The sequence below is a fragment of the Folsomia candida genome, unplaced genomic scaffold, assembly GCF_002217175.1.
Source record: "Folsomia candida strain VU population unplaced genomic scaffold, ASM221717v1 Fcan01_Sc030, whole genome shotgun sequence".
In the NCBI taxonomy this organism is placed as follows: domain Eukaryota; kingdom Metazoa; phylum Arthropoda; class Collembola; order Entomobryomorpha; family Isotomidae; genus Folsomia; species Folsomia candida.
In genome coordinates, this window is record NW_019091222.1 from 53,416 (window position 1) to 75,636 (window position 22,221).

A 22,221-nucleotide genomic window follows, 5' to 3' on the forward strand; every position below is an offset into this window, starting at 1 on the left:
AACAATTTCATTAAATAAAATATGTAATAAATCAAAGCTTATATCGATTACTACAGCATGCATTACTACTTACGACACTTTTGAGCTTACATGACCGTCAAAATAACTTTCACTCGGTACATAGATCTGGAACATAGATCAGGGTAAGATATCTGATTTTGCACTATGCATAATGCCAATATTTAATGAGTATTACATGAGAAACCTTGCACTTTTACTCTATAAATATTCTTATTGTGCAAATACATCATAAGAAGTATTTATTTTGCTACGTAATTATTAACAGCCTTTATATTGGTGAGGATACAATTTTATTTGTAATTAACAAACCAGAAAATTATACTCCATTTTCAATTTTTGATTTTGATTTCAGGTAATGTTACACGGTGCTGGAACCTCAGGCTTTAAGTGGTCAAATATCAAATGACTAATCCAACTTGAATTGTTAATCGAAGTAGTTAGTCCATTTTTCTCCATTGTCCCTACTAAATTATAATCTTTTTTTCCATCATCGTAAGTAATAGTCCCTTCCACCCCTTTGCCTAATTTGACATTTTTATTGGCAGGACGACCTCTTGTCCGGGTCCGGGCTAACAGTGCTACAAAGTTAAATACACAGTTAATTTTTCCAGTCAAATATCTATTTTTATAAAAATTGCATATACCTCCTGTAGGAACAACAGTAGCGAAATACCTTGTAGGTACTTGCTGGCATAAACGTAGACATAGAACTTTAAATTCGTAGGCCCTGTTAGGATCCAAAATCAATGTAGGTTCAAATGTTACATAGTTGTTGCCCTGACCGGTCTGAACTTCCAAGACTCCTCTAGCTTGAAGAACTTAGTCATTTGTCCGCACAATAACAACAAACTTGGCAGGACGATTAATTTCAGAAGAATGTATTCGGACACCAATCAAACCTATTGCTTGGTTAACTTCCAACCTAGATTTGAGTGTTTAATATCAATTATTCAGTGGCAATTGCATTTAGCCTGTGTTAACATTGTTAACATTCAGTAAATTACGAATAAGTATCCCTTGAATATAAAAACCTACCTACCTGATTTCTGTAATCCCTTCGAAATAATCATCCGCTTGTCTGTACGAAATAATATTAGAGAAATTACTGGTGTCATTGTCAAATATCGAAATCTCCGTCTTTGTTGAAAAATTTCGAATGCGATGGTTAGTATTAAATTGACAAGGGGAGGACCCAGGATCCGTAAAATGCAGAAACATCTCAACGACTTGCTCACTTCTGAGGATTCCAGTTGGGACGACAACAGCTGCAAAATCTTTCTGTTCCATTGTCGGGAAGCGGATTAGTTTCATTAGTTCTGGAAGTGCTTTTGAAAAGTCATCTGTGGATTCACCAGGTTGGTTTCCCCATCTATATATATTTAAAGGAAAATCAATTTCTTGTCAGAAAAACTGATAATGTTTTCATATAGTTGTCAAATATGCAAGAGCCTTACTTCATCAAGGCCTTAAATAAATCCACTTCTCCAATATCAATTGAATCCTGGTTCAATATTTCTTTTACTAATTCTGAATCCCAAGTAAGGTAACGATCGTGATCACCAGCTACTCTGATGTTTCTAGGAATTGATAAAATAATTTTAACCGACTCGCATTTAATTGGATGAAAGTCTGCCAAATTTTGCTTACTTCAGAAAAGCCTGAAAACTTAGCTGGCTCAACTCTGGGTTTAAGTATCTCGCACCTGCATAGATGCTTAAACAGGAATTTACAGCATCTTTCCTGGTGGTGGTTCCGGCTTCGACAATTTCACTTGTAGAACTGCGTCGATCGATACTTTCAATTACTGCGCGAAGTCTTGAAATAATTTCATCCAAAAGTTCAGCAACATCGTACAAATGGGCCAATTTCAGTAAGCCTAATAGCCCAGTTACGTCCAGCTCTCCCAGTTCGTCAGTATATAAGAACTATTAAATTTTGTTACATTAAATTAAATCAAGAATTTTGTTTCGATACTTAAGTAAAATTTCAAATTATTTGCAAACCTGTAAAAATGTCTTGACCGACTCCACCTCGTGCTCTTCAAGTCGAATCGACACCTTGCCCTCAGTACCCGGAAGAGTTTGCTGTTCCGTCCACCTACGTTGCAACATGGTCTCGAAAACGGGCGACCTACCCCCAAGCACCATCTTGTGAGATTTGATCTCATAACCTTCTGCACCGACGAGGAGGACGACATCGGAGAACAATCCGTTGCCTAAGAGTCGGCTCATCATGTCCTTAAGATGGCTACTCTCTTTAATTTTCTTGGAGTTACCCATTCTGCCAAATGTGGTGTAATATTTAATTTCAACTTCGGTAAAGCTTTGAATACTAATTGTAAGTAAGTACGTTAATTTGTAATAATGATAAAACTTACATACTTGTGCGCTAATTAAGAATCGTCCCTTCAATTTTATTAATTATGTAATTATTTAATTGTCGGAGAACGTGTTGTTAATAGGTACGGCTAAAAATTTTAGGGTTGACGTGAGTGCTGCTTATGTGCAACTGCAAGTCTGTACTCTTTGTCAGGACGTTGGAATTTATTTCTTGGATGCATGTTATATTTATATCCGGTTTGGACTGAACATTTCAATCGTCATATATTTGACAAATTCTACATACATGCCATATTACAGTATAAGGGGTCTCCATAAAGGGGTGCAAACTGCCAACTTGGGGAATACATAATGGGACTGCTTTTGTCAGTTTATTATAAGTTCAATGTTAAATATTTACTATCTAACTAGTTGGGGATATCCACAAATCTCACGCTGAAGCTGACAGGGCGGTACTTCATCGCCACCGGCACAAAAGAAGTTAATGAACCTTACTCACTATGTGTAACAGTACAGCATATGTACATATAATCAACCCTGTTGTTCAGTACTGTTCAAAATATATACTAACCTGCTAAATTATGGCTGAATGTCCCCAACTTCTGGCATCATTTTATGTCGTCCACTCTTAAGTAGGGGTGTAAATCTTTTCCAAGAATATGGAACCCTCCGTGTCCACACAACAGAGCAAGTTATGCGGTAAAACCGTGGAAAATACTATTTTTTAACAATAAATATGTTATATTACACATTAAGATTTGAATTTGAGATATCGCACCATAACTCTTAATCCAGACCGATTTCGAAAAGGTTTTACACGGGAGAAATATAAGTTGGACCGTCTGAGAGAGGGTCCCGCTTAATTTTAGTTCGTAGAATGGAAAGGCTTCGCTGTAGCTCTGTTTAGAGAATGACAGCTGAAATTTCTAAACTTTTCAAAGATTCTAATTTTGCGCCTCTGAGAAGCGTTATTTCGAAAAGAAGGTCCTGACGAGGGCCCTTCACACACCTCTCAGGAATTCGATTCCGTCGACAATGTCGAAAAAAAGTTAAAATTTCGACATGTTCCTTTGACGCAAATGAAGTGACCCCAAAATCGACATTTTGAATTTTCGCGCCTTACGGTGGCGCTGTATAAAAAAAATTTTCGACCAAAATTTGTAGCTATTACATCTATGGATATGACCCTGCAGACAGTTTTTCTTTATCATGCACTCAAATCATTTACGGTGCTATTTAGTGATTAATTCGTGTAAAACGTTTTATCGTCGGTATTTCAAAAAGTTTTCGAAATTTCGAAAAACGGTATGCGTGCCCTATACCTATATTTGGGAGACGGTCATAAAGTTCTTTAACCTTATACGCCTATCTTGTAAGGTTTCGCCACACGATCAGCTTTTATTTAACATTGGAGTGTCTGCTGACATACTATAGCTTTCACATACACATCCAGCTAGTGGACGTAAATGGAAAAAATAGAAAAAGTTTGTGGTTCATAGCATAATTTCTATTATTAGAAAATATCGACCATTTCCCTGCTCTTTTTTCAAAAGGGACTACTAAGGCCAATGAACCCTTCAGATGGGACCAATTAGTTAGCTAAAATGGATTTCCTACCAGAAAGTTTCACATTTGTCCTGCGAAAGCTACATGCACGTCAATCTTGTTTTCAGGACAAACACGAACTTCGCAGATATCTCACGGCCGTGGTTCGTAACTTTAAAGGTGATAATGCCAAATAGTACATTGACAAGATATTGCACGCTGCATGGCCCACGTTGATGAAGGCTGGGGGAGGAGTGTCGTACCGATGAAGGATATTAGGCATCGTTTCCAGAATGCTGCCATTCGAACCATAGCAGGAATCCCGTGACAAATATCACACTGATCACGAGACATGTTCAGGTTTCTATTATGGTTGTCGGTGAGATGATACCATCTCATACTCGTCTGATCAATAGAAGAGAAAGGAAATAGTGAGATGAGACGGAACATGAAAATAATTTCGTTGACAAGGTATGTATGTTGATCATACCTGTTCAAAAAAATTTCATTCAAAATTTATTTACTACGAAATTCATTTCAAATATTCTGTCAAAATTCATTCATTTTCATGAATTATTCATTCGTTCTTTATTCGCCCATTTATTTAACCTATACGAAGAATGAAAGAATAGAAATCCACTTATTCATTCCGAAAATTTTTCATTCGTTATTTATTTAATGAATTAGATATTCACTCATTCATTATTGTTTCCGTACATTAGGAATGAAAGTAAATAGGTATGATACGGATATGAAGATAGAAAAGTAATGAATACTTAAGCACATAGTTATTTATTATTTCATCTTCAACAATTCTCTTTTACAGATATGTGTTCACCCCAGTAATGTAATTACTGGGGTGCTCAAACGAAATGATTTTATCCTATCACTATGTTTCCTCCCCCTTACATTCCTATGAAGATTTGTTAATTCGCTACTCTAACGTAATCAATAGTTCTAACTTGAGTAGGCTAAAGGCGGTTTAGTATTACACTTGCCCATAAAAAAATTATGTATTAATAATTATCTTTGGTTAACATGCTAATATTTTAAAGGATTCAAAGATGAAATAACCGCTAACAAATGTATAAAATTGCGGACAAATTAAAAAATTTTCACGTGTGGCGCCCCGCTTGATAGGCTTGCTTTGTAAATATTTTGACGTTATCAGCTCTGGAAACTTTTCTCTTCATAGCAGGGTCTCCACCATAAGAATTTGGGCAAAACTATCCCAATTTTTATGCTGCAAAAAGACCTTCATTCTCTTTAACAAGCTGGCTTTTCTACAGGTAAAAATTCTTTTTTATGCATCGTTTCATTGCTATGGGTGTAAGTAAATTTTACATTTTGTATTTATGTACGGAAATTGCTTAGATATAATCGACAATAATAATTATCTACCTTGACCACCTTAAGCGCGTTACATTTAAATATGTGCTAAAAATGCATGATATATTTCTAATATGTCTGATATTTCCAACAACCCTATGCATAAGGCGTTTTCCAACACATAATATCACTATGTTATTCTCCATCAAAAACATAATCACTCCCAGTCCAATCAGCATACCACAGATGGCAAATATTGGTTGAATCAATTCAACGGAAACTGGAGTTGACTCATGGAATCTGACCGGCTCTATCAAATCTCCCAGCGCAATTTGCACCGCCTCAAAATATTTATTGTTTCCAAAGCGGTTCCTATTTCTCGTCAAAAACCTGCTACTTTCAACCACTTTACGCCAATAGACTCGCAGACCGGTTTCATATATTCGTCCCAATTCCTTCGCGACGTAGGGACAGAGCAAATTTTTAACTCCCACTAATAAACCCACGTTTCGAAAAGGCGTTTCAGTCCAACTAAGAACCACGTGACGATTTCCTAAAAATTTAATTGTTTTCACAAAGAAAGACATTTGTTTATCCCCCGTGAAAAATGCCATCATTTTATGATCACGAATTGGCTTTTCGCTCATAATTTTCATAAACATGTTCTTCACAGACTTGAACGCCACAATCCTTTCTTGAAATTCTGTTAGGAATTTAGTAAATTGTGCGGTGTGACCACTACTCGAAAGTAATTCCGGAATAATAAAATCTACCAGATACGATTGATATATTTCTTCACCAGTTATATATACAGCATCATAGGCGACAATAGTGACATCCCAATTATGAAGGTCCTCAGTAGTGCGAGGAGTTTCCGGCGGTAGGAGGACCGCTAGACAAGAATATATCGAACACTGATACAAGTTTGCGATGAGGGCGAGATTTCCAAAAAGCCATACGATTACGAGTAGTAAGGCCACTTTTACAACGCGATACGCCTTTCTACCACTGTTGCCCATCTGCCCGAGAAAAATGCACGTTAAAGTGATCATCTTATCCGCCGTTAAATCAATGAACGACATCCAGGCTTCTTTTCGAGATTCCTGCCATTCCGACCATGCCAGAAATCCCGCAACCGATATAACACTGACTGAGAGACATGTCCAGGTTTCTATGTCGAACGGCCTTCCAAATGTTGCCACGCCGCTCGCAGGCGATGGCGGGTTGGTTAAAGTTGCAAAATTGAAGTTCTCAAACGTGACATCATGAACGGAAGTAAAACTTGGATCATGTCTCGGCATTTGTTGTAGAGCATACTGGAAATTTCTATTTCCAAATGAACTGAAGACATCGTACTTCTTATAGCCATTCAACAAGGTCAAGTTATACTTTTCCACGATAGTAGTAAGGATACAGAAGTCGACATTTTCTACATTAGTAAATCCATTAAAGGGTAGTCCGCAGGTAACGTTTATTTTGGAAAGGTCGATATCCACGAGTGTGTAATACACGACAAATTTGTGCATATTTTTGTTCTGTTCATCCCAAGCTTGGCGGAATACTGTCAGTGATGATTTACCAATTTTCGTAAACGTGACGGGGTTACATGTCAAACAAGGGATGAAGTGGGGTGACGTAAGATTATCTTCAAAAAGGACTAGTTTCGCGGTACCGTGGAATTGAGCGACACCCTGAAAACATGCAGCATCTCGTCGAATATCCGTACGAGTAAAGATGTATTCTTTTCGAAATAAAAAGAAAGCGATGTATATTAATCGTTCGCACATTGTTAGTCCCCCAACCTTTAGAATACCGATAGACCCATCTATCGGAATAAAAACGGCCGTCGGTCTAGTTGACTTGTCCATTGCACGAGGCATAAAATCCGTCGCTAAAGCTTTCCTTGGTACTCTTGGAAAGTAGTATCGGGGTTCTTTATGGCAAAGTATGAAATTTCTCAGCGGTGTAAGCGGATTCGTAACTCTGGCAGCGTCAAACTGAGGGAAGTCTGCCTTCTCGTCAAACATATTTGAACAAGGAGGAGTGAATACGAACATTAGATCCGCATTGAAAAATACGCCGTGCCAAATATTGGAAATTTCGGAACACCTTGTGAATGTAAAAAGTACCGATAAAATAAGAAGAACATTGGAAATATGTGACATTATTAATTCGACAAAATTACACGAATGTAAAATCTAGGCAATCAAAATCAGGATGCTGATTCGTAACAAAGCTTCTGTGTAGCTAGTAGAAAGTACACTTATGTTGACCACTCTATCCATCAAAATTTGTATTCTTTCACCTTGTCACTCTCAGGTAGAATAAAGGTTTCTGGAATACGAAGATGACAAACCGAGGTATGGAATTTATTAATATTGACGCATACGGCATGTATTATATTTTGCTATTGCAGACGATGTACAGCTAATTACACTCCTAGGCTAACAATCATAATCGGTCCAGTTTTTTGGAAATATCAGATTTCCATTTCATTTGGTTGGCTTCCTTTAGTCCGTTAGGGGTGTCAGGATACGATTGAATTGTGAGAATATGTCGGGAAAATACGTTACGTATGCATTTAGATCGCGCGGGTTCGGTAATTAGTTTCTTAGGTGGGTTGTAATTTAGTGAAGTAGTTTTCGTATTCGATAAAGTTGGTAAAAACAGGTCGGTAGTATGGTTTTCAACAGTGCAGAAATTACAAGATAGAATTTATTATTCTTTTGATTTCACACAATTTTGATAATACAGATATTCAAATAATTTCAGAAATTACAAAATCTTCCATTTACTTTCAACTATATCGTGAGAGTTCGTTGTTTTGCCTAGAAATAAGTATCAATTTTTTTACAGTAATATGTTAGGTAAGCAGAATACCTAGAACTAATTTAGATACATATATGAGCGATGCGACAAATTATATATTATATAAAATACTTGTTGTTCTACATAAGATAAGTAACTAATATTTACATATATAATTATGACGTCGCATGATCATTCTGATGACATATAATTATCATGCCATCTCTCACGTAAATTTATAAGCCAGTTTGTATGTACTTTGTGGGATAGCCGAGCTACTCATAATAACTCGAGACAACCGAAACAGCGGCGGTGCCACATTAAAGACTAATTGCCGGCTATTTAGTATTTAAATTACAAAAAATAAATACAAATTTAAGTGTGCATTTATAATTCTAGTGCTGAAAAAAAAGAATCATTACATGGTAGGTTAGACAATTTTATAATTATACACTCTCAAAAAACTGGTTATTATGCTATGCTGATTTTTTTTAATATTTCAAAAATTGATTGATTGTGTACCTCACTTGAAATTAATTCTTAAATGATGATACAGAGCATGGGCCACTTATCTGAGCGAATTTTCAAGAATTTTTTTCATCTATATGGAATTTTTTTTGACGAGTGACCTCCTCCATGTTATAGGCCTTGATCTTAACTATTAGACTGCACCACTTTTTTCGGGCTGAAAATACCTCTCGACACTTTCCAAACGTTAGTTTGGACCACTCCTTGTTTAGCGCGTGCCAAAGTGGCCTTAAAATTTCACTCTTCGATGAAACGTACGCTGTTTCGAATACCATAAGCCGGAAAAATCCAAAGGGGCAATGTCAGATGATTGAGCACTGATTTCTTAATTTTTTATGATATCGGGATCCAAATTATCTTCAACCGTCTTGGCACACTGTTGAGTTTTTCGAGCGGTGTGCGATGACGCATTTTTGGGACGAGTGAAGATTTTGCGCTCCTCCCCTGGACAGCGTTTTGGGAATTTTTTTATACCAAAGGTATCAAAATGTCACAAATGTATGTGTCTTCATTTATTTTAGCATTTGCTTGGCATTTTATGAAGGGAAGGTGGCCATGATTCGATAATGCCCCGATGATCGTGACTTGGTCACCAAACTTTTTTTTTCTCGAATACCCACTCAATGAGGACATTTTCTCCACGACGCACTTAGCATGTTGACCTTATCCCTTTACAGTTATCTACCCTAAGTAGTCCTTCGTTAATTGTGACAACATACTAGTGGCTACCTCCTGCTTGTCGCGTTTCAACCGACTTTTCGCGTTGGTCATCCGATTTTTATATATGACTGTCTTTCTGAGCATGCATTGTGGTCTTCTTTTTCTTCACCTTCCCTAAATTCATCTTAATTATTCTGAAATTGGATACTGGATTGGATTTTAGGAGCTTTTACATGCTCCGAATGCTTTCGTGGGTTTCCTGGTTGGATAAGCGAACCTTGGAATTTTTCGACTTTTTCATGGGTTCCGCAATGAGTGTTTTTTTAGGGGGAGGAGTCATTCCAGATCATTGGATCCTTTTCGAATACCTTCCCCATGTTGTATTTTATAAATTAAGCCCACAGAAATTTCATATCCACGTGTTTTAGTTCCTTTTTTATCATACTTCCGGTGCAACCTCGGCTGGTAAACTCTTTCACGAGTACCTCCACTTTCAAAGAGCATGGGGGAGGCATTTTTCAAAATTCTGATTTGAAAAAAAATCACACTCAATCTTGATCGGTTTTCCTACAAAATTCGGATAACCGTTTGTGCTTATCTGTCACCGCTTTCATACAGCGCGCGGTCAAAAATTCGCTCAGATAAGTGGCACGTGCTCTGTATTCACAGACAATCTCGGAGTTTTATTGCTGTTGACCAACTTCTTAGCTACTTTATGTATGTACCAGATAGATAACTAGATTCTCTACCCCATGAGGAATATTTAGGGGTGCAATATGGTCATTAATGAATACATCGAACCCTAATACAAATCCGACGTGAAAACCATAGGATAAGGAGGAGTAAAGGAACTTTAAAAATCCTACCCATACTATATATTCCAAACTTGACCGAAGAGGATGCATGTTATTGTGATAATTCTATCAACAACTGAAAAGATACAGTTTCTATAATGTATCTGCCGAAATTTAGAGAGGAACTAAAATTACGGTGATCAGTAGGAATGCACAATTCTCAGGTTTGCTATGCATAAATACTCATAAGTTTTTTATCTGTAACAAAATCATTAGTAAATTCAATTTTTGTTGCCTTTAAAATATTTTCACAGTGTCAGAATCAATACATTTGAATACCATTGATACAAATTTCTTATTTTCCGAAATAAAACATACCATTCCTAGTACCACCAATACTGCTAAGATAATGAATACATGGCGAATAAGGTCAACTGACACGGGGGTTGCCTCGTGAAATGGAACCCCTTCCTTTAAATCCCCCAGCCATGTCTGTGTTAATTTAAAATATTCAGTTTCCATGAAAGCCACTTTTTTATAGCGCAATATCATGCTTATCTTGAGCAGAGAATTCCACTTTTCGCTCAGACCGGATTCGCTAAACCGTCCCCATTCCTTCCCGAAATACGGAGCCAATAAGTCTTTGTTTCCATGATTAAATAGTGTGGACCGAAATGGGGTGTCACCTCTGTTCACAACAACATGGCGGTTACCAATGCTTCTAATTAATGTCACCTGATATCCAATGTCATCTTCTAATTTCATTATGGCCACGGTTTGTTTTGTTCCCGGTCCTCTACAAATTCTTTCCACCATTAGACTCACTGATTCGTCATCGTAGGATAAAAGCTTCGCCTGAAACCTAGTCAGAAATTTAGCGAATTTTGGAGTTAGCCATCCACTCGAAATTAATTCTCCAATAGTGTTATTAAGCAACAATCTCCGATTTTCTTCAAAGGAATCCATTGCCACAATAGGGATATCCCAGTTAGCAAGATCTTCAACCCCTGCCGGAATATTCGGCTGCGGAGGTACCGCCAATAATGAATATATCGAACCCTGATACAAATTAGCCGCCAGAAGAAAGTTTCCAAATAACCATAAGATCACGAGGATTACAGCAACTTTGCCAGAACTGAAAGCCCTCCCAGTGCTATCTCCAACCTGACCGAGGAGGATGCATGTCACGGTGATAGTTCTATCCACAACCGCAAAGCTACCGGTGCAATGGATTATCTCCTGCTGTGACAGAAACCCTGCTACCAGAATTACGGTTATCAAAAGTAATGCCCATGTCAGCTTGTCGAAGGGTTTAATGAAAGTGTCCACTCCGCTAGATGGGGACGGTGGGTTGGTCACAGTTAGGAAGTTTATGTATCTTAATTGGACATCATACAAATAATTTTGAAGCCCTATATCATCCGACTTTTTGAACACGACGCCAAAACTCTTATCGGCATAGGTTAATAAATTTGGGGAGTGTTCTAGATATTGTATCATGGTCAAATTATATTTCGTCGAAATCGTTGCTATAGGGCAGAAGTGTTTGTGTTCCAAGTTCACATATCCCCAATGAAATAGACTACAATTTCCGCTTACGGAGCCTTGTACGGTGACTTTGTATGTATGCATGTCCCTATTTTGAATGTCCCAAAGTTCCTTAATGACCGGTATGGAGGTTTCGATTGGCAATTTAATATATGTGATTGTATTGCAGGTCAAACATGGAATGAGGAAAGATATCGGGAGAATTTCCTCAAATAGGATTAATTTAGTATTACTCAAAATCACATGGCCGTATTTCAGACATTCCCAATCCTGGTCATTCAAAATTTGACCAAATATGAATTCCTGTTGAAATACTTTTCCAGCAATTTGAAGCAAATACTCGCACGTTAAGCAACCGTATATAGATCCGGCAATCTTGTCAAGCCTCATGAAAATCACTTTGGTTCTTCCTGATTTTTCTAAATCTCTGTATTTAAATGTATTCCAAGATGGAAATCCAAGATGGTTTAAGATCTCAGATGAAGCATTAAAAATTTGATATGACGAAGAGGGACGTATAGCTCATATAAAAATAAATTAAAATATGGTAATGTATCTTCCAATATGTTGTAACAACCCTGAATGGATACGTATGTTACGTCTGCATCAATAAAACCTTGAAGGAGACTCCCAGAATGACATGACACTATGGAGGTTTTCAATAGTATTCCGAGAATCCAGGAATTGGGCCACACCATATATTTTGAACGCCTATTTGAACAAGTTTAAACAGTTACGTGGCATGTAAAATCCTACCTAAAAGCAAAGAAAAAATTATTCTTAGAAAAATTCATGGATACCATCAGTACCTTAAAATTCTCTGATTAGTAAATTCCTATTTAGCTTCCAAGGAAATCTAGCGCGTTCAAGTGAACTCTATAGTTACGCCACTGGCGCCAAGGGCTGTAAAATATGACAATGGCCTGACAATGTCGCTCAATTTCTTGAATTATCTGCAGCATTTGGTTAATTGAATCTCTTTTTGTTTGCATCAAGAGATGTAAGTAGCCCATACAAATACAACACGATTAAATGTATAGGTCAAAAGATATATTAAGTTAAAGTTACCTGAAGCATTTCAATAGTTCCCTGGTTAAAACCATGTCCACAAACTGTATAATTATTTATAAATGTTTTCCCTGATCCTGCTTCCAACCTCTACCATGACAGGTATGAACCTGGTTGAAATAGTATTATGGAATTTATTTCAACAAAGTACCCAAAAAGTTTCAGAGGACATAAATATTTTGAGTGCAGTTAATAGTTGTAAAATTAATGAAATTAATGTAGTTGTACATAGGATTCAAATTTTAAAACGACGATTCACGCTATAGTTATATTACAAAATTTGTTTATTACGGGTAATGATTTATTCAGGAGAATGAGAACAGGTATGACAACAAGCGGCTGTTATGGAGAATCTTCTAAAAATCATATGCATACGGGTTCTTAAATATGACTATTTATTGACCTGATTACGCGGCTAAATTAAAAATATTTTTGCAAACTTAACCATGTCACGCCTCTATTATGGTTATGCATACCAACAAATAATATATAGAGCTGTATATGAGAAATTTACGTTTAAGAAAAAATAATAATACCGTTAACAATATATTAATTGCCTGGATTTTGATTACAATTCTCTGAAGAGTATGTATATAATTTCTGGGAGCACAAAACGAATTTGTTTGGTCACGCTCACCTTCTTCCTCGTATTCCATTCCACATTTAATAATACGGTTCTATAACGTAATCAATAGGTCTAATATTAGTATACTCACCGTAATTTGTGTTCCTGGGTATAATCTGGGCTGTTAATTCTTTAATTTACATATGTAATTTGCCTATAAAAACTTATGTACTACATTCTCACTCACGTATGGTTTATTTTATAGCTGGATTTTAAAAGCCTTGAAAGATGAATAAATGCTTACTTATATATGAAATTAGTTCACCAATAACAAAAATATTTACTTTTGTCCCACCATTCTACTTGTAGGCTTTCACTGTACCTTCAATTATCTTCAGTTATCTGCTTTGGGAATTTCTCTCTTCAGTGAAGCGTCTCTACCATAAGAATTTGGGTCGAAACACCACAAGTTTTCTATCAGGATAACCCAATTTTTTTTTTAAAGTGCTGACCACACTAATTATTCTACATACATCGGCATATTCTGACCTGTACATATGTGATTATATCGTGGTAAATATTGTGAATTTTCTCGCAGTAGGTTAGTTTTACGTAAAACCATTTAAGACAAATTTGTCAATAGAAATTATATATTTCTGACCTTTAAACATTTTAGCTGTAGAGTTCGTACGAGTCCAAAATTTTCCTTGCATATGTAAATATTTCACATACATTTATGATATGAGTTTGACCTTCAACTGTTTATTTCTGACAACCTGTAACACTTTGCCTACAGTTTTACTACAGTTATGACAGAATATATTAAGCGATATCTTTTAGTGGGTATGAAATAAGCAACATGCCAGATTAACTACAAAAAATTAATCCTGGATGGTTTATTCGGAATTACAAAATATAGACATTAGAATAAGTAGATCTATCCACTTATACTCAAACCTACATTTGCACATATTATTTATTATTTACAGCATTTACTGATAGGTATCTGGGCATATATACATATTAGTTGCTTCCTTTCTTTCTCCTAAAATACGGTCTTGTTTAAAACAAGTTGTTTTACAGAAAGTTGTTAAAACAGAAAGTTTGACAGTTGTTTTACTGTAAATGATGAAAACAAGCAATTATTGTTCTTATCATTAAACACACAAAATACTGTAGATGATACTTATTTTGTAATTGCCTTCCTAAACACCAATATTTAATGATTTGATGGCACATATATACTTTTTGTTGGCATTTTTGGGATAAATATTATTTGAAATTGAATAAGAATTTACATTTGGTCAACTTGCAATAATAACGATCAATCGGAAAACGAAGACATTTCAATAACTTTATATTGGTGGCCGGCCAAAAGTTCCTTTTGGACAGTTTCAACACAGTACTGTCCAATTTAGTTTTGGCCACTTGAAACCCTGGGTGATAGACATATCTGAATCCGTGAATTAGGGGTATATGCATTAGGAACGGTCGATGCATACTTGACTTGAAATTAGTTGCACAATAATTTAGGTATTTATTTGTATCTCATCCATTTCATGTTTAACAAATCGTTCTGCTGAAATCAAGACACCATGCAAACGGTAAACTGGAAACTAATAAAAGTGTGTTCCAAAACATGCGCTTGAAGGATAGTTCAACTAAATAAGTAGTTGGCAGAAACATTAAGTATGTGTGTACGCGCAAAATATACATCTCGATTACCTTACTCGATGAGACTAACCGAAAATAAGTATCTATATTGTTAGGTGGTATGAACCACCATCATGCTATGTAAGTAGATGTAGTGCATGAAACGAGAACAGTGAGGAATAAAGCTTGATTGTGTCCACATAACCATATTTACCGGCGAAAAATTTTGAACCATAACTTCCACAACGACTGCCTTCCTACCTTACAGATATCTTTTAAAACCAGGATAACCCTTTTGTAGTCTTCCACTAAATACACTAATCCCGCCCCCGAAAGCAAAACCGCAAGTAATACAAAAACTAGCCCAATTGATTCCTTCAACTTGAGCTCCGTTACGTCCTCCCACCCTTCACCATCGCTCTCCTTATGTAACCGTCTCACAAAATCAGTAAATTCCATATCCGTCCACCTGGACGTTATCCCGTACTCCTCAGACCTAACTAAAATACGGTCAAGATCTCTAGAAACTGCCAAACTTCCATACACCATCAATTTATATGAAAACCCAAAAAACACTTTCTCCGTCACGAAACAGGATTCCGTAGCAGTCCTAATTTTTACCTCAGACTTCCCCAACTTATTTCGTAAGCCTTCCTGAATTGGGACGTAGCTTTGGGATTTTGCAATTCTATGTAACCATGAAAATTTCAGCATAGTTTCCAGATAATCTAAATCGAGGTCATAATTCAGATCGTTCAGGGTCATGTGCTTCCCCATCATCGCAGAATACGTATCCCCGGCTAATAGTTCATACACTTCAAAATCTTCTTTCTTTTTAATTATCATCTTAAAACCGGCTAGCTCCAGTTGCTTTGTGGTCTGGTATATCAGAATATTTAAAGGCGCCGTTAGCTGTGTAGTCAAAAAGCATTCGTAATGATATGATAGGAAGGTCATAAAAACAAGGCCTGGAAAGAGGAGAACGCCGAAACCCTTTGGATTTACGAGAGGGACATGCACAAGAAATAACAACACATCGAAACTCACTTTCGTTGAGGTGCGGACAAGTCCTAGTAAAACTAAGCTAATTGTCAACAGAAACCAGATTTTCCAGTCTAACGGTGTCACAAACCAGGTCCATGATGGGGCAGTGAAGCTCTCATGTCCGACGCAGTATAGCGAATGCATCGTCATCTGACTACCACAGGAGACTAGGACGTCGTCGTAATCACTGATGTCATCCAAGGCGGCCTTGCCTACGACTTCCCAGCACAAGTAGAGGGCAGCCCAGGGTGAATCCTCATATGGGGAGCATGTGTCGAGAGCTGGCAATTAATAAAAAATTTAAAATAAGATATATAAGTAGACGCCCAAATTTTTTCCTGGACCCCATACGTACGTATGACAGCTGAAATATTGATTTTCTCCATCAGCATTTGCAGCACAACGGCAAATACATTTCTGCAGCGCGGCTCCACACTCAAATACTTGGCGCATTGTGCTAGCCTAGGGTTGGTTTTAATCTCTTCCTGTGTCAGGACGGGTGCAACTATCTGGTAGATGTAGCCAAGTCCCTCATGGCCATTGGAATGTAATAAGGCATGTCGATCTAGTATGGCTGAAGGTTGCTGCACCAAATTAATTTCAACATTGAAAAATCTTTCCTTTTCATTACAAGTATAGCAAACTAAGCTTGAAGATACGGTAATAATTTGTTTCATTTCCTCCTTTACTTCTAATAATACAAGGGCACATGTAAATCTTGGTTCAGGGATTGTGTTCAGCTTTCTTAGAGAATTCATAATATTTTGCACATCAACTCTCATTGCGACATAAAATAGTACTGGATTTTGCGAGTGGGTCCCATATCCTGTTTTTGTAATGAGGTAGTGCAAATTTTGCAAAATATGAGGGCCCACTAGTATAAATACTTAAATTTGGTGAAAATTTTCTGGAATGTCGGAAATATAAGGCTTCCCTTTCGTTAAGGTAGGAGTCCATGGGTTCGTCACATTTGTCAGATTTATAAGTTTGAATTGTGACGACATGGTCAGGATTAAGCTTTAAGTATGCAGTTAAAACTCTTTGAGGGAAACAGGTTCGGAAATTTATTTCGTATCTGGCAGGTATTTTATGTATATAGTTAGCCAATACGGTAGATTTGTTGAAAATTCTAGGCGATATCGAAGTTACTAAAAGTGAACAAATTATGAGAACTCTCATTTCAAAGCGCAACTTGAAATCCCTGATTTTTTAACCACAAAATGCCTATTTTCCTATGTGAGAAGAGTTTACTTTTTGGAAAAGTGTTAGTTTTGTAAAACAAATCGTACACTATATTTAGTTCGAGCGATGCCATATATCCTAAACTACTTCGAATACAGGATGTTTGTCTTAATGACTTACTTATTGGCTACGTTTAATACTAATTCCGTGTAATCTTGCAATTATGCATACTGGAACATAATACAGTCCGTTTCATAATGATAGCCAATTTTGAATTTTTGTCATAAAAGATTGATTAGTTGCAGAAACTTTCTTATTTTTTGCCAACTTATTCTCCAAACTATAGCCAACTTATGTATACAAGATAATGTTCCTGTTTGCCTCCATTAAATTTTAAAGGCGAATTTACCAAAAAAAACACAGTTTCATATTGATAGCACATTTTTAATGTATCTTATGAAATTTTGCACCATAATCTACAAATATTTCGCATTTTTGGGGCATGGGAAGGAAAAAAAGACTCGACGAGTTTGAGAAGGGACAAATTGCCGGTCTAAAAGCGTCCGAAAAAAAAATTTCCGGAAATTGCGAGAAAAATTGGCCGGTCACATAAAGTTATGACGAATTTCATCAATTCTGAAAAAAATTACGGATCTAGCAAGTCGCCAGGTCGCAAACCAAAACTTTAACCACGCGATCAAAGGCGGATTTTAGGCGGGACAAGTAACAATAGCATGTCCCTCCTGCAAATATAGTCATCCTTGGACCTGGAAGTATCGAAGTCAACAATTTGGAGGGCTGTAAAGATATCTCCTCACATTCCATACGACAGGATGAAAGGGAAACATCCACTCACAGATCACCTCAAGCTTCCTCGATTGGCGTGGGCTAAAGATCACATGACCAGGCCTAAGGAATGGAATTCTTTAGTCTTTAGTGACGAGAAAAAGTGGAACCTAGACGGATCTGATGGATTGATGAGAGACTGATGGACAGTTTTCCAACGTTCAACAGCTGAAAGACTAAATCTTGCTACATAGGAGAAAGTCAGCCTCAATAAGCTTTTGGACTCGATGTCCAACCGGAATCTTTAAAGTAATTGCTAATCAGGGTGGTTCAACAGAATACTGACATATGTTTGGCATATTCATTTTTTTGTTTTATTCATGAAAAATAAAGAAATTAAAAAATGTGCTATCAATATGAAACAGTGTTTTTTAATTAATTCGCATTTAAAATTTAATGGAGGCAAACAGGAACATTATCTTTTATGCATAAGTTGGCTATAGTTTGGAGAATAACTTGGCAAAAAATAAGAAAGTTTCTGCAACTAATCAATCTTTTATGACAAAAATTCAAAATTGGCAATCATTATGAAACAGACTGTATGTGGCTTGCTTATACTGATGAGATATATAAAATATAATTCTCAAGCTGTAAATATGTACCAACTAGAACTTTTTATTAGAAAAATTAATAAATTACAATTTTGCCATAATTTAATTACACGGTCACTAATTATACGTGACGCTTTTATACCCAAATTGGAGAAAAATTTTCCAAATAAATAGGCCTGTTGTTAAATTTTCGTTATGCCTCATTTTTTTGCAAATTTAAACGTTGAATCCTTCAATGCTATAGCGAGAAAGTTGGGAGAATTTTAATTTTTGCGGAGTTGTTGTGAATTTTATCTTTAACTTAATCAACTCCTGGTATTCATTTGAAAAATGAATGGTATAGATAAATAAAATGACATGTCTAATCTTTCAAAAAATCATTGTCTGTCTATTTTAGTAGCCAAGTGCCTGAGCAGTCTAGAGGCATGATCACCCATTTCTTGACCGAAACCTAGCCTCCGCTCCTCTAAATAGTGATACTTCACGTTAGGAAAACTTTCACCAAGACGATTCAGAAACTTGGTCGACTCCTCCCAGTTCCAACAATTGCAAATGTTTGGGCAAGATTGATGCACCCCATCGTTTTCGTGTCTTAACCTGAAGTGTTTCCCTGGAGGGAGTGGAATGTCCAATTTTCGAAGTGTTCGGCACACAGCGACCTTATCCGTGAACGGGGTGAACGAAGAATATAAAAACTGAGCCGTAGAATCGAAACAGAACTGCAGATCAGGCTCGCTTCCTCGCAAATTACTTCGTCTGACAATTAGCTGCTCTAAGACTGGAAATTGCTTTTCGTAATCAATCTTCACTCCAGTGGCGTCATCTTCAGTTTCAAACTGGAGCCGAACTTCATGCCCAACTTTGCAACTTTTCCCATCATACCGAGTAATTTTCAAAACCCGCAGTCTCGGGAGAATTGGGACCCATAGACGACTTCTTGTGCCAGTAAGCGTGATGGCAACTTTTTCCAAGGTAGGAGCAACTGTTTGCAACAATATGGCACCCAGGGAATTATCGCGGGATGTATAAAATTCTAAGCGGGTCAAATTTATCTGGGACCAATCTTGTTGAATTTGTGGTGGTAATGTACTGGCCCGGTTAGTGAAGGAAAAGGATTTCAGTTTGGGAAATTGAGAAACGTAATTTTGAAGGTTGAAAATATTACCACAAATCGTGTCCTCTTGACATTGCAACATTGTCACGTTGGGAAATATTGGGGCCAGTTTAGCCAGGATTACACTAGCGGATGGCAGGTTGGGTGAATCAAATTCGAAATTTGTAATGGAAGGGAAGACTAAATCTTTGTTAGTAAAATTTGTCAAGAATGAAGACAGGTTTTCTACTTCTGGCAGCAATGTGTTATCTTGGAAAACGTACTGTAGAAATAGTTGCAATCGAAGCGACGTTAATTTGTCCCCGAAAATTTTGAGAATTTTGAAAAATTGGTTGGAGTAATTTCCCCCATCGATGAAAAATGGGATTGTTAAGTGTCGCACTTTATTTCGATTTGCCACCGCGAAGTCTTCGAGTCGGCGGAGCAATTCTTTACTATATCCATGGAAACCCCAAGACAGGCAGATTTGTTCGTTGTAATATGGGCGTAAAATTTCCATTGGAGATTTTAATTCGATATTTGAGACAGTACGAGATCGAAGACGGTTTCTTGCTTCTTTTTCCCATACTAAATTTACAACGGTGCAAGTGAATAAGTCCTTAGTGGGGAGGTAAATCATGATGTTAGCAAGAATCTGCGTTAAAAGTAGAGGAAAATTTAAAATTTTAAAATTTTATATTAATTGATAAAGTTTATGTACATATAACTACTGTTTTCATATAAGTATGTCAAACTCGGACCTCTGGCAGTTTCATAGCCAAACTATGGGTAAAATGTCCACCCGGATTCATTTTCAAGACCTTCTTAAATATTATTAAAGAAAATTGTAATTACTTTACTTTTCCATGGGCCCATAATTTAATAAAATTCTTACCAAATACGTAGCAAGCGATGCAGACAGATTAAATTGCTAACAATTAATTAAACACTCAAGTTGTTTGTGATATGTAGGATGAGCACAATTTTAACGACTGCACACTGACTGAATCCCGGTTGGTGTTTTTCACCTATTTATATTGAATCTAGTATACATAAAGCTCCACTATGGTTACTTACATATATATTATGCATTCATATACGCCAAATCCACATTTAATGTACAAGGTTGTCGTTCAGTACTACCAACCATGCCACTGTAAGTGAATGTTTTCATTTGTAGAAGGTCTTCATTTCATGGAGACTGGGTAACAAAATTTCTTAAGAAATTGACCCAAAATCGAATACCTTTTGTCTCGGAAGGCTATACTTTCAATAAAATATGGTTATACTTTTCTCTAAAATATCCATGACCAAATTATGTTCCATGAGCTTGTAGCTTGTTTCTGAAGGGCATTTGTCGGGCGAGGGTCAACAAAATGTATTTACGCTCTAATATATATATACTTCTGCCATACATACTCTAAATCTCATCTAAGATATCCTGTTTATTTATTTATTATAGTAGAATTTTAAAAATATAATTTTTTTCAGTCAATTGAATTGGGTTATGGAAATATCTGTCTGCTAAATATTCTATTGCGTTATCATAATTCCACTGCACCGGATTTACGAATAACTTACGAGAAATTCACAATCCCGCTAGAAAACTGAGATCTGAACTGAACACTTTTTTATTCTAAAATATGAAACATTCCATCAGTAGTAAAGTTTAATGACAATAAAAGTTCGATTTAAAATTGTCTTTATTTATCAAGTCGCCTACATAAACTGTAACATTTATATTTTCTTCCAGAATCAAAATCTAGGCAAAGAATTTTATCCTATAGAAAAACAGCTAAAGTGGCAGTTACAGTCACATTCTTCACAGGCATAGCATTTATATCCGATGCTTTTACACCTGGACCTACAATGCATAGGCGTATATCCCCCACAGAAAGAGCAGCTGTAATATCGGACATTCGTACCGTTCATCACAGCGGGGTGCATCTCCAGCTCGTCATTTGCATCATCATCTTCTTCCAGTATGTCATTCGACAACTCGTCTCCAACAAGTCCACCCTGCCCTAGAGCATCCGCCTGAAATTAAGTAATGTTTTTATTACCCGATTTAACGAAAAAGATTATCAGGTATAATTACCAGTAAGACGACAAACACGAAAATCAGAGACTGCTGGGATAACTTCATTTTTCTTTCCGGGGTATCCAACAACGAAATTTCGAATTTGCGATAGAAAGTTAAACCAGGGACTGATCTTCGTTTTTTGATAAAAATGTAGCAATATCGTTCCGATTTTATACACTCCTGAAGAAAAGATTCATCTGTGACGCAAATACTGAGAACAAGAGGACCACTTGTTGGTCATGTGAATTACAAATTTATGAGATTGAATTGCTGAAAATACTCCGTGTGCAATTATGTATTAGTAATTAATTCTTGATGCAGCTGCAACAATTATTACACATCTGAATTAATAATTGCACAATTATATAATTAGGTATTAACCTAATTATACGATTATATAATTAAATTCATATACAAGTCTCATGATTTATTATTTCATGAGCTTCAGCACAATAGATTTGATCAGATGTTTGTAGGACATTCAAATTTGCTTAAATAAATCCTCGTGTGAAGAAAGCATAAGTTTTTGCATCATGTGAATTCATGAGAAACCTCGGCAAGAAT

The 22,221-nt window shown here is 36.5% G+C and overlaps 1 protein-coding gene across 1 annotated transcript; it reads right to left on the reverse strand.

The window, feature by feature from the left end:
- Window positions 1–21,259: 21,259 nt before the first annotated feature.
- Window positions 21,260–21,781, reverse strand: LOC118439113. The gene is made up of 2 exons (XM_035860145.1): window positions 21,673–21,781; window positions 21,260–21,611 (listed from the first exon to the last, which is right to left on the reverse strand). The coding sequence occupies exons 1-2, from the start codon at window positions 21,718–21,720 to the stop codon at window positions 21,351–21,353; spliced, it is 309 nt and encodes a 102-aa protein (XP_035716038.1). The 5' UTR covers window positions 21,721–21,781; the 3' UTR covers window positions 21,260–21,350.
- Window positions 21,782–22,221: the final 440 nt, after the last annotated feature.